The sequence below is a fragment of the Conger conger genome, chromosome 10 (genome assembly GCF_963514075.1).
Source record: "Conger conger chromosome 10, fConCon1.1, whole genome shotgun sequence".
NCBI classification, from domain to species: Eukaryota; Metazoa; Chordata; class Actinopteri; order Anguilliformes; family Congridae; genus Conger; species Conger conger.
Window position 1 is genome coordinate 2,612,723 of NC_083769.1, and position 12,278 is coordinate 2,625,000.

Consider the following 12,278-nt stretch of genomic DNA (forward strand, 5'->3'; position numbering starts at 1 on the left):
TCCACTATGCCACTGGCAAATTGAGATGGTTGATTCCTATAAATATTTAGGCTTTTAACTGGATGGTACACTGTCCTTTAAGAGACTTGTTGACAACCTCGCTCAGAAACATAGAATTAAACTGGGATTCCTTTATAAAAACAAAGCATGCCTTTTTCCTGCTAATAGGAAAATCATTATACAATCAACTGTTGTCTGTATTTGATTATGGGGATATTATATATGGGCATGCTACTGCTACCACTGTAAAACCTCTTGATGCTGTCTATCACAGTGCCTTGCCCTTCATTACTGGGGATGGATCCCGCACTACCTTATACCTGTATACCTTATGATAAAGTTGGATGGCCCTCCTTAACAAAAAGAAGAGAGTGGCCCTGCATTGTGATATATAAGGCCCTTCTCATGAAACTCCCCCCTTACCTCTCAACTTTAATCACGCTGAAGGCCAATAATTATTCCAAATAACACTGACACTGTATTCACCATTCCCATGATCCGTCTCTGTGGAATGCTCTTCTCATGCACATCAGGGAAACAGAGAACGTTGACATGTTTAAATCCCAGCTCAAGACCCACCTCTTCAATATCAGTTATTCTTAGCTCCGCTGTTGCCTTGTAAGTTTGTTTGTTTGTGTTATACCTCATTCCCTGCTCCCTTCTATAATAGTATTGTTTGTATCTATTTTGCCTTCTGTATGTACTGTAAAGTTTGAAGTAACTTTAATTTGTTTTAAAATGTTAAAAATCCTAAAACCTTCTGTTCATTTACACGATTACATGAAAAATAAATGCCAGATTTTTAATGTAGTCTGAGACTTTTGGACCCCACTGTAAATAGAATGTATTAATATTATTATAATATCAAATGTGAACTGCTGTTCTGTTGAGGAGAATGATGTTGTATGTTTTCTTGCTCTCAGGATTGGGCTATGGAAGTCAGGTGGTGGTTGTCTACTCTAGCATCTATTACATCATCATTCTGGCCTGGGCATTCTTTTACCTGTTCTCCTCGCTCAGCTCCGAACTCCCCTGGGCCAGGTGTGGTAACACCTGGAATACAGGTACGAGAACACTGAGGGGTGGCACTATTACGGACAAAAAAAAGAAAACATGCTCCTTCCTGTCAGGGGTAGTCAGGACAGTACCCTTGTCCTGGAGCACAATAAATGTTTATGTTTCTGCACCATGCAAGCCTATAACTACATTTTTGGAGAATTTTAATGAATGGAAATTACCATGTTCTGGAAGACCCCTTCTTATTGTTAATTATTTTTTTGGGACGATTTTAGAAATAAATAGGTATTATACCTGTCACAGACTAGTGCTGCGACGAGACTTACACTATTACAGACACGCTACACAAACACCGCAACAAACACTACACCGGCATCTGTAACGGTAATGAAAAAAACAACAAACAGAGAGTGGATTTAAAAATGTTTATTGAGGGTTTCACCGTTGGAAACTGGGAAGAAATGTTACAAATCAGTTGCGTTTACTTGGGTCCGTTCGATGGAAGCCACTATTAAACAGGAAGTGGAGGGAACCAGGTGGTATTTCTTTAATAGTACGAGTATTATTGTTTTAATTTCCCTTTGTTGTTCTTGCGTGTTTAGTTGTTTATTATTATTATTATTATTATTGTCATGGCCATGTTTGTTCTGTTTGATCATTTTCTGTTTTATTTTGAGACTTTTTTTTGGTTCTTGGGAGGTGCCAGGTGGGAGGGGCTATGCCCATATAGCTCGGGCATTTAGAGCGCCTGAGAGTTGAGTTGGTGGTTTGAGTTTAGTTGAGTTGGTGGTTTGAGTTTAGTTGAGTTGGTGGTTTGAGTTTAGTTGAGTTGGTGGTTTGAGTTTAGTTGAGTTGGTGGTTTGTGTGCAGAGACGCCGTGTTGTGGGCCTACTTTTCAGGCACCCGCTACCGGGAATGTTCTGTTCCAGCACCCGCCCGCAACATAGTCTATAGAAGATTAAATGAACACAGACATTCCCAATCATTTAACTTAAACAGAGATTCTTAATTGATTGACTGATTGATGCATATTTAGAATGTTAATGAAAATGCACATGCGTTTAGGCTACAAAACATAAATGAATACCTGCACCATGTCACAAAGCAAAAGTCAACTCACACTGGTTTCATGATAAGGAGTTAAATGTTCTTCAGTGGCCTTCCCAGTCACCTCACATAAATATGTGGCTGGCAAATCTGCAGAAATTGTGTGATGCAATAATGTCATTAGCCTAGTTTTTCTGCCATTTGACTTAAATGGCAAATAAGATGCACTAAGCCACCATATAAGGATAATTGAGGGATTTCACTGGGTGGAGTCGTATGTAGGATGAAATCACACCAGTTCTATGCATGTGACCTCACTGAATCACGAATTCACTAATTCTCTCACTCGTTTGGCTTGCTAGTTGTGGAAATTATGGGGCAAAATTAATTTATTTGACAAAAAAAAAAACCTTCAGAATGGTGAGACAACCAGGCAAAAAAATAACCAGCTCCTCATAATTCATATGTCCTTGATGGGCTGAATGGTCTGTTTTCCCCGTTTGTATATTGTGTTCTAGATCAGGGATGGACAACTCCAGTCCTGGAGGGCCGGTGTGTATGCAGGATTTTACTGCCACCAGTTACCCTGGCTCAGTCAGCTAATTAGCCATATGCACCATGACCGATTCACTCCTAAATTAGACCACAATCAAATTCTACAAGACAAGAATGTTTATCAGCTGCCGCTTATATCACGGAATGTGGCTAAAAATAACAGATCATGTAAATGATTGGGCTGATTAAATAATTAAGATCAGAAGTTGGTCTAAAATCCATAAACGATACAGCCTGCCTGCCCATCCCTGTTCTAGATGGAGTGAATTGCCTGTTCTCATTATTTATGGTATTTTGTTCTTGATGCGCTGAATACGATGTTCTCCTCATTCCATATTCTGATGTTATGTTCTAGAACAGCTGAATAAGCTGTTCCTCTTCATCAGGCACAGCTATATTGTGACCCTATAATTACGCATGTATTTATTCATTTTTTGTCTTCCAAACCCAATAGAATCCTGTGTTGAATATAGTCAGAAGAACCTCTCTGGGAACTGGACATTTTCAGGAAATGCAACCTCACCACTGAAGGAATTCTGGGAGTAAGTTATTGAAAATGTCTTAAGCAACAATGGGGCGACAATGGCAGTAAGAGCAGTCGTCTGGCAGTCGGAGGGTTCGAATCCCACCCGGGCTGTGTCAAAGTGTTCTTGAGCAAGACACCTAACCCCCAAATGCTCCTGACGAGCTGGTTGGTACCTTGCATGGTAGCCAATCGCCTTTGGTGTGTGTGTGTGTGTATGAATGGGTGAATGAGAAGCATCAATTGTACAGCACTTTGGATAAAGGCGCTATATAAATGCCAACCATTTACCGAGCAGAATGATATATTTTGGGCATCTTGATTTGTGAATTTGAGAGATTGCAATTCAGCTGTCAGTTATGATGCAAGCTTGTGGTAGCACTGCAGCTTTATAATTGAGGTGACTAACATCAGGTTAACTTTGCAGTACCTAACCAAGGTGCGGGTTGTGCATGACTTAGAGTGCAGCACATTGGATTAAAAATGAATCAATGAGGTTGAATGCAGACTGTCTCCTTTAATTTGATGGTATTTACATATGGGGTAACCCATATAGTCCCCTAAAGTAATTGGACAGTTAGCTTCTCAGCTGATTATTCAGGTGTGTGCAACATGCTTCCTTGGTCCATGTATAAGAATATGTTCCCAATGTGCTTACAGGACCCAGTTATTAGGCAAGGCTCCCTTAAGCCCTGTTAAAAGCAAAGGGAACACAAAATAAATTAAGCAAATGTGAATATTAGGTCAGCCTAAATGGATATGAAGCTGCTATAGGCCATTTCAGGAAATTGGGGTGAATTTCACATTGATGGCTTCAATAGAGATGTGATCCAAAAAGGTGGATTCCATAGAGACAGACTCCACAGGAATGAGTTATCCAAGATAAATCGATGTTGGTCTGTCTCATCTTGCAGGAGACAGGTGCTGAATATCTCTGGAAACGTGCATGAGTTGGGAACTGTAAGATGGGAGCTCGCCCTGTGCCTCCTGCTGTCCTGGATCATCTGCTTCTTCTGTGTGTGGAAAGGCGTGAAGTCCACAGGAAAGGTGAAGTCTCCCAGCTTAAGGCTTCATACTGACTAATAATGAAGGCTAATTTATGCTATGTGGGTTAGTGCTGAACTCAGCAATATTGTCCTATCAGGTGGTGTACTTCACTGCTACTTTCCCCTACCTGATGTTGGTGGTGCTGCTGGTCCGGGGGCTCACTCTGCCTGGAGCCATAGATGGCATCATCTTTTACCTGTATCCAGACCCAACCCGGCTCACTGACCCTCAGGTAATTTACCTTCCCCATTTACCCTAGACCCAACATGGCTTACAACCCCTCAGGTGACTCAACCTTCCCCATTTACCCTAGACCCAACATGGCTTACAGCCCCTCAGCTGACTCAACCTTCCCTATTTACCCTAGACCCAACATGGCTTACAAACCCAAACTTACATGTGTGATAAGTAGGGATATATTAACATAGGACTGCAGCTAAGGTATCAAAATACACTTTTTTCTCTACTCTAAAATGTAAAAACAGTAAAAATATTATTTTGAACATTCGTACCAAAAAAGTATTCGTATTACATAAAATATGATGTGCCATTTTTTTACTTTTGCAAACTGTCCTCAGATTAGTGTGTTTTTGACCAGGTGTAAACAGGAAGTTGACGTCAGAACACACAAAATGGATATTCAATTTTTTAGGTCGTGCCTCTTATTTTGGATAAATTAACAGTGTGACAACTTGCCCATGTGACAACTTACCCTGCTCTCCCCTACCTTTAATGACAAATATGTTTGTGTGTGAGTGAGTGGTTTGAAGGAACTCAATTGACTCCATTGAGTTTGTATTGCAGGTGTGGATGGATGCTGGGACACAGATATTTTACTCCTATGCCATTTGCATTGGGTGTCTGGTAGCTCTGGGCAGTTACAACAAGTACAACAATGACTGCTACAAGTGAGTGTATCTGACCATCTCTGCTAAAACCAACACATCAGTAGCAGTGACAGCATGCATTGGTACACACGGCAGACACATTTCAGTGTGAATTACATTTCAGGGGAGTTGGATCTTTTGTCATTGTATTATTACTCGCAGCCTCACCTGGGAACAGTTAAATCGGTTAATCAATTAAACAGAGTCTGCTAGACAAAACATTTAGATTACTCTGGCAACCCTCAGATCAGTACTCTGCTGGGTATGACATGGAGACTAATCTGACACGCCTTGGACCTGTACTCTTCTGGGAATAACATTGGCTCTTATCTGGCAACCCTCAACCCTTGACTGAAGCGCAGGATTGGCCATGGAGGAGAAACCGCAGTGTGCTGAATTATGAGTTTATGACAGAATTGGGTTTCCTGTGTTGCAGAGACTGTGTGTATCTTTGCTTGCTGAACAGTGGGACCAGCTTTGTGGCTGGCTTTGCCATCTTCTCAGTTCTGGGTTTCATGGCCCATGAACAAGGAGTGGACATCTCTATGGTGGCTGAATCAGGTAGGAACTGCTGAGGCAAAGCAGACCTAAGCTAAATATCAGCAGTCCAGCCACTAATCACTGGTCCTTGGTTTCAATCCCCACTTTCAACCACATCATTACAAACTGATCTGATTTAAAAACTTGCCTATTGACCATTTGGTCACTTTGAACCCAAAGCCTGAGCTAGGCCCCCCACTGGTTCCTTCTGAAGTTTCTTCCATATTGTTCTTGGGTGAGCACATTGTAATAACGGCGGTTTCTTCTCTGCAGGGCCCGGCTTGGCCTTCATCGCGTACCCTCAGGCGGTGGCCATGATGCCTGTGCCCCAGCTGTGGGCCGTCTGTTTCTTTGTTATGATCATCCTGTTGGGCCTTGACAGCGAGGTATTATCTACCAGTAACTTAACTTTATTTGCTCATAGTTTAGGCTACTTTATTTCCATACTGAAGGTCCTCAAAATCCCTGTGCATGAAACATTTTGATATTCAGTTATGGTTCATAGAGTTGCATTTTTTATATGCATTTTTCTAAATACTATATACTGTTTTTGGTAAAGCAAAATAAATTATGTCTAATTTTCATTTATTAAAAAAAGAAAAAGAAAATAATTTGCCAACATTATTGGCTAATGCTATCAACATAAGTGCAACAATATCTGCTGATGTGAACTGCTTGACTACGAACAATAAAATAAAAAAATAAAAATGAATATATTAAATCAGAAAAAGACAAGCTGATTCCATACTTTTGAATGGTAGTATATATACATGTATACAGTGGGCTCCATCACTTCCTGTTTCAGTAGAGTATAAAAGTGTAAACAAAGGTAAGAGAGTGCTGTAGTCAGATGAGACCAAAATTGAACCTTTTGGCCATACACACCTTCGAAATTGGCAGGAAAATGGAATGCATGCAAGCAGAAACACCTCATACCTACTGTCAAATATGACGGTGGGTCATTTATGTTTTTCTGCCAGTGGTCCATAGGCACAATGGCACAATTCATTCAACAAAGTACCAGAAAATCTGGTTGCCTGAAAAGTTTTGTTTGGAGCAATGGCGAAATAAAACCCTCCAAATGTGTTGTCTAACCTTATCATACATCATAGGAAAAGACTCACGGCTGTCATCTTTCCCAGGGGTTTGCACAAAGTATTAAACCAGGGGTGCCAATCATTTTGGAGCCTGTTTTTTTGGGAAATACTTATTTGAATAATGTGTTTGATTCCATTGAATCATTAATAAATCACCCTGCTTTACGCATGTTTGAAAATAAAACTTACATCAACTGTATTATGTATTAGTTTACAGCATTTTTGTGCACATAAAGGGTGCACACAGCATATCAAGGGTGCCGATAAATCTGGAGCCCACTGTATGTAATGTTTTGATGAGATGTTTTGTTGTAGGCCTAAGGAAGTATGTGAGGTTTATAAGTTTGGCAAGAATGGGAAACAAGTGTGGCAAGGGTAGAATGGGTGTTATATGATACCTTTATTTTGGTGAGAAGTTTTGAATTGCCTGCACATGGGATGTTGATAAGATGGGATGATATGATGGGATGTTGATAAGATGGGATGATATGATGGGATGTTGATAAAATGGGATGATATGATGGGATGTTGATAAGATGGGATGATATGATGGGATGTTGATAAAATGGGATGATATGATGGGATGTTGATAAGATGGGATGATATGATGGGATGTTGATAAGATGGGATGATATGATGGGATGTTGATAAAATGGGATGATATGATGGGATGTTGATAAGATGGGATGATATGATGGGATGTTGATAAAATGGGATGATATGATGGGATGTTGATAAAATGGGATGATATGATGGGATGTTGATAAGATGGGATGATATGATGGGATGTTGATAAGATGGGATGATATGATGGGATGTTGATAAAATGGGATGATATGATGGGATGTTGATAAAATGGGATGATATGATGGGATGTTGATAAGATGGGATGATATGATGGGATGTTGATAAGATGGGATGATATGATGGGATGTTGATAAGATGGGATGATATGATGGGATGTTGATAAGATGGGATGATATGATGGGATGTTGATAAAATGGGATGATATGATGGGATGTTGATAAAATGGGATGATATGATGGGATGTTGATAAAATGGGATGATATGATGGGATGTTGATAAAATGGGATGATATGATGGGATGTTGATAAAATGGGATGATATGTGCTCATATTTAGAGCTGATGCTAGTGTGATTCCCCTAACAATTAATTAATTAATTTATGATCTCTCAGTTTGTAGGATTAGAAGCTCTCGTGACATCTATCTCAGACATTGTCTCTCTCTTGCTCAGTTTGTAGGATTAGAAGCTCTCGTGACATCTATCTCAGACATGTACCCATCCTTCTTTCAAGTTGGGCACCGGCGCAAACTCCTGCTCCTGTTAATCAGTGTGATCAGCTTCTTAATTGGTCTAGTGATGGTCACAGAGGTGAGTGGACTTCAGTCTTTCCTCTTCCACTTGGACCTGTATCTACTTCTGCAATCTTTTCTCTGTGACTACGAGTGAAGATGTACATTGTGATGTCTCTCTCTCTCTCTCTCTCTCTCTCTCTCTCTCTCTCTCTCTCTCTCTCTCTCTCTCTCTCTCTCTGCATGCTGGGAGTTGGGTTCGTGTGAGGGTGCTGTTTGTGAGAGCGATTGTTGGGTTTTCCCCTATTCTTTTCCCTTTTGAGTTTTATTCTTGCAAGATTTTCCATGAATGCACCATTGACGGCTTCTCTTTACTTTCGTTAAACTTCATACAGAACCGGTAGGTCGCCTTTTTGTCTCGTTTGCTCGCGGTTCGGTAGGGATGGCGTCAAAAGAGACGCCGTCCCCATCTCTCCGGCATGGCGTGAGGGTTGTGTGTGTGTGTGTGTGTGTGTGTCTGTGTCTGTGTGTGTGTCTGTGTGTGTGTCTGTGTCTGTGTGTGTCCCTATCTCTCCGGCATGGTGTGTGTGTGTGTGTGTGTGTGTGTGTGTGTGTGTGTGTGTGTGTGTGTGTGTGTGTGTGTGTGTGTGTGTGTGTGTGTGTGTGTGTGTGTGTGTCTGTCTCTCTGGCATGGCGTGAGGGTTGTGCCAGAGCCATCGGCGACAGTGGAGGAGGTTCTCCTCGCCACAGGCGAACAAGTTGGGCATGAAAATTTAACATACGCCTCTCGTATGAACAAAGCAGTGTTTTTAAAAGAAGAACAATTTGTTAACAGATTGATAGAGGGCGGTGTTTTTATCAATAATGCATTTGTACAGATCTCTCCGCTAGCTATTATATTATAATTTCAGGCGTGCCTCCCTTTATTTCTAATGCGGTGCCGGAGCGAGAGCTTCGGTGTTTCGGGAAGTTTGCAAGCGCGATTAAAGCTGTTCCTCTTGGATGTAGAGACCTGAAACTTAAACATGTTCAGTCTCTTAGGAGGCAGGTGTTCATGTTTTTAGATTCCCCTACACAAGAGTTAAATGTTTCTTTCAAACATGATATGATATATGCCAGTTCCGGCAGTATTAAGTGTTTTGAGTGTGGAGACGTGGGTCATAAGCGCTTCGCTTGCCCGCGCAGACAACAGGCTCAGGGAGACGACGCAGCCGGAGCCCAGGCTGCAGGGCCTGGGGAAGGGAAGAGGGAGAGTCCAGCGAACAGGCGCGACCGGAGGAAGTGCATTCTGCTGGTAGGACGTTTGTTTCTGCTTTAATTAATAAACGACAATCGGGGGATGCAGAGGTTGTACCGGAGGAGACGGAGGCAGCTGAAACGTCAGTTGGGGGGAACGGTGTACTTGATACTCTGGAGAGTGGAGTTGAGGCAATGCCCAGCTCGAGTGAGCCAAGTCAGGTCATTCGGGAGGGGGTGCTGTCTGAAGCGCTGGTGGCTGAGAAACGCAGGATTACTGAACAGGAAGACATTGAATGTGAGTCAGAATCGGATATGTCTGTAGCATCTGATTCTTTATCTCAGGGCGGAGATGTATACTCTCTCGAGGTAATCAACACATTTTTAGACGAGACATATGGGAAACAAATTCATGTGAAAGATTTTTTCCCCGATCAGGAAAAATTTATTAGAATGGTCTCAGCACTGCAGAAAATTGTGGGGTTAGATTGTGGGGTTAGATCTCCTAAGCGATAAAAAGCGCTTTCGCTTAACACGTAACGGCGATAAGGAAGGCGACTAAATTCGGAAGTATTGGGAAAAAGAAAACTAAATAAAATGGAAATGATCACGCATTGCAGAGTGTTTTCTCTCCTCTGTCTGTTTTCATTGACTGCTTCTCTGTCTTTTTTACTTAACCTCCATATGCAGGTTTTAACGATTGGGTCATTAAACATCAACGGTGGGAGGGACAGTCAGAAGAGGGCTTTAGTTTCGGAAATCATTAAACAAAAGAAGTTAAATGTCGTTTTCCTTCAGGAAACGCATAGTGATGAAGTTAATGAGGTGGACTGGGGCCTGTGGTGGGAGGGTCAGTGTATCCTCAGCCATGGAACGAACTTCAGTGCTGGTGTGGCAATTCTGTTTTCCCCAAATTTAAACATTCATATTTTATCCACTGTGGAGGTGGTGAAAGGGATGTTAATGCAGAAATTGAGGGGAAAACATTTTCATTTTTGAATGTGTATGCCCCTAATCCGGGATCTGAAAGGTTAGAGGTTCTCAGGGAGGTAAGAGGGGCTCTGTTACAGTGCAGCCATGGTGGGGGCATAGTAGCAGGAGGGGACTGGAACTGTACTGTAGATTTCACAGTAGATCAGACAGGTGAAGAGCCTCACCTACAGTCATCCACATATCTGTCTAGTCTGCTTACTGAACTGGAGCTGGAGGATGTATGGAGAAACAAGCACCAAGCGGCGAGGCAGTACACATGGGTTAGAATGGTAAATAATACAATTAGTGCAGCCAGACTGGACAGAATATATGTGACAGCAACTCATATGGCTGGGTTACTGGGAAGCTTTATCTACCCAGTGGGGTTTACAGATCACCATCTGGCCAGGACAATCAGAACAGTGAGGAGTTGAAAGATAAAAGAAAAGAACTGAGTTCTTTGCTGCAGGAGAGAGTCAAGGGAGCCGTGGTGAGGGCTTGTTTCATGACTCTCAAAGAAACGGATGCACCAAGCTCTTTCTTTTTTAACCTGGAGCGATCGGTGGCGCAAAAAAAACAGATGGTGTGTCTGCCTCCCTGGTGGGAAGGTGACTACAGACCCAGCGGAGATGAGGAGACACGAGGTGGAGTTTACACTGAGCTCTACGGGGCACAGGAGTGTGACCCCGACTGCACCACAGAACTGCTGCAGGGGCTGCCGCAGCTGGGGCCCGAGGAACGGGACACCCTTGACTGTGAGCTCAGCCTGGAGGAGCTCAGCCTGGAGAAGCTCACAACAGCCGTGAAACAGCTCTCGCTAGGCCGGGGGCCTGGGATAGATGGGCTGACCTCAAATTTTTACCAGCAGTTCTGGGGATGTCTTGGTGATTATTTTTTTGAGGTCTTGAGGGAGTGTTTTCAAGGGGGCTCATTACCAGTTTCCTGGCAACGTGCAGCGCTCTCTCTCCTACCAAAGAAGGGGGACTTGGCACTTCTGAAGAATTGGAGACCCGTCACTCTCCTCTGCACAGACTACAAGATTCTCTCAAAAGTACTGTCAAACAGACTAAGGAACTATTCGGGACTACTTATTCACAGCGGCCAGTCGTACTGTGTGCCTGACTGCACAATCATGGATAATTTATTTTTAATGCGAGATGTATTAGATGTGTGCAACATCTATGGACTAAACATGGGCATCCTATCTCTTGATCAGGAGAAAGCCTTTGATCGAGTGGATCATGTTTTCTTCTTTTCAACGTTAAAAGCTTTTGGTTTTGGGGAGTTTTTTTTAAATCATGGCTGGGGTTATTGTATGAAGGGGCAAGGTGCATGATCAAGGTTGGGGGTGGGTTGAGTCGCCCAGTCCCTGTTCAAAGAGGGCTCAGGCAAGGTTGCCCCATCTCTGGTCAGCTCTACAGCCTGGCGATTGAGCCATTGCTCTGCCGGCTGCGAGACAAACCTGCAGGGCTCACCCTACCAGGAGCCATTCAGAGCCCCAGCCTGACAGTGTCTGCCTACGCAGACAATGTCATGGTTTTTATTAGAGGGCAGGGGGATGTTCAGGTTTTAACTGATTGTCTTGGTTTATGTGAAAAGGCTTCTTCCGCAAAAGTAAATTGGGGGAAATGTGAGGCATTGCAGGTGGGGCAGTGGCAGCAGGGTGGAACACCCAGTCTACCAGAGGGTCTCAGGTGGGGAAGAAATGGGATGAAGGTTCTGGGTTCTTTTTGGGGAACAGAGGGTTTCCAGAAGCAAAACTGGGAGGGTGTAGTGGAGAAGGTGTGCGCCAGGTTGTCTTCATGGAAATGGTTGCTGCCTCAGCTGTCCTATAGGGGAAGAGTTCTGGTTGCCAATAATTTGGTGGCCTCGACCTTATGGCACAAACTTATAGTTTCGCAACCACCTAGGGGTCTGATCCAGGAGGTGCAGAAGCAGGATCAGAGCAGCTGCTCTGTACTTACCCCTGCATGAGGGGGGACAAGGCCTTATGGACATCACCTCGAGAGTAAAAGCATTCCGAATGCGAACTGGTCAGCGG

The 12,278-nt window shown here is 43.0% G+C and overlaps 1 protein-coding gene across 3 annotated transcripts in view; it reads left to right on the plus strand.

The window, feature by feature from the left end:
* Positions 1 to 12,278, plus strand: part of slc6a11a (solute carrier family 6 member 11a) — a 57,263-nt gene that overhangs the window by 29,110 nt on the left and 15,875 nt on the right. For all 3 annotated transcript variants that reach the window (XR_009709724.1, XM_061257002.1, XM_061257001.1), the window contains exons 4-11: positions 924 to 1,064; positions 3,074 to 3,161; positions 4,057 to 4,189; positions 4,287 to 4,421; positions 4,994 to 5,097; positions 5,513 to 5,637; positions 5,890 to 6,002; positions 7,971 to 8,108. Coding sequence is in view for 2 of the 3 variants with exons in the window: in XM_061257002.1 (XP_061112986.1) it covers positions 924 to 1,064; positions 3,074 to 3,161; positions 4,057 to 4,189; positions 4,287 to 4,421; positions 4,994 to 5,097; positions 5,513 to 5,637; positions 5,890 to 6,002; positions 7,971 to 8,108 (977 nt within the window). In the remaining variant the exon portion in view is untranslated. The remainder of the gene's footprint in view (positions 1 to 923; positions 1,065 to 3,073; positions 3,162 to 4,056; positions 4,190 to 4,286; positions 4,422 to 4,993; positions 5,098 to 5,512; positions 5,638 to 5,889; positions 6,003 to 7,970; positions 8,109 to 12,278) is intronic.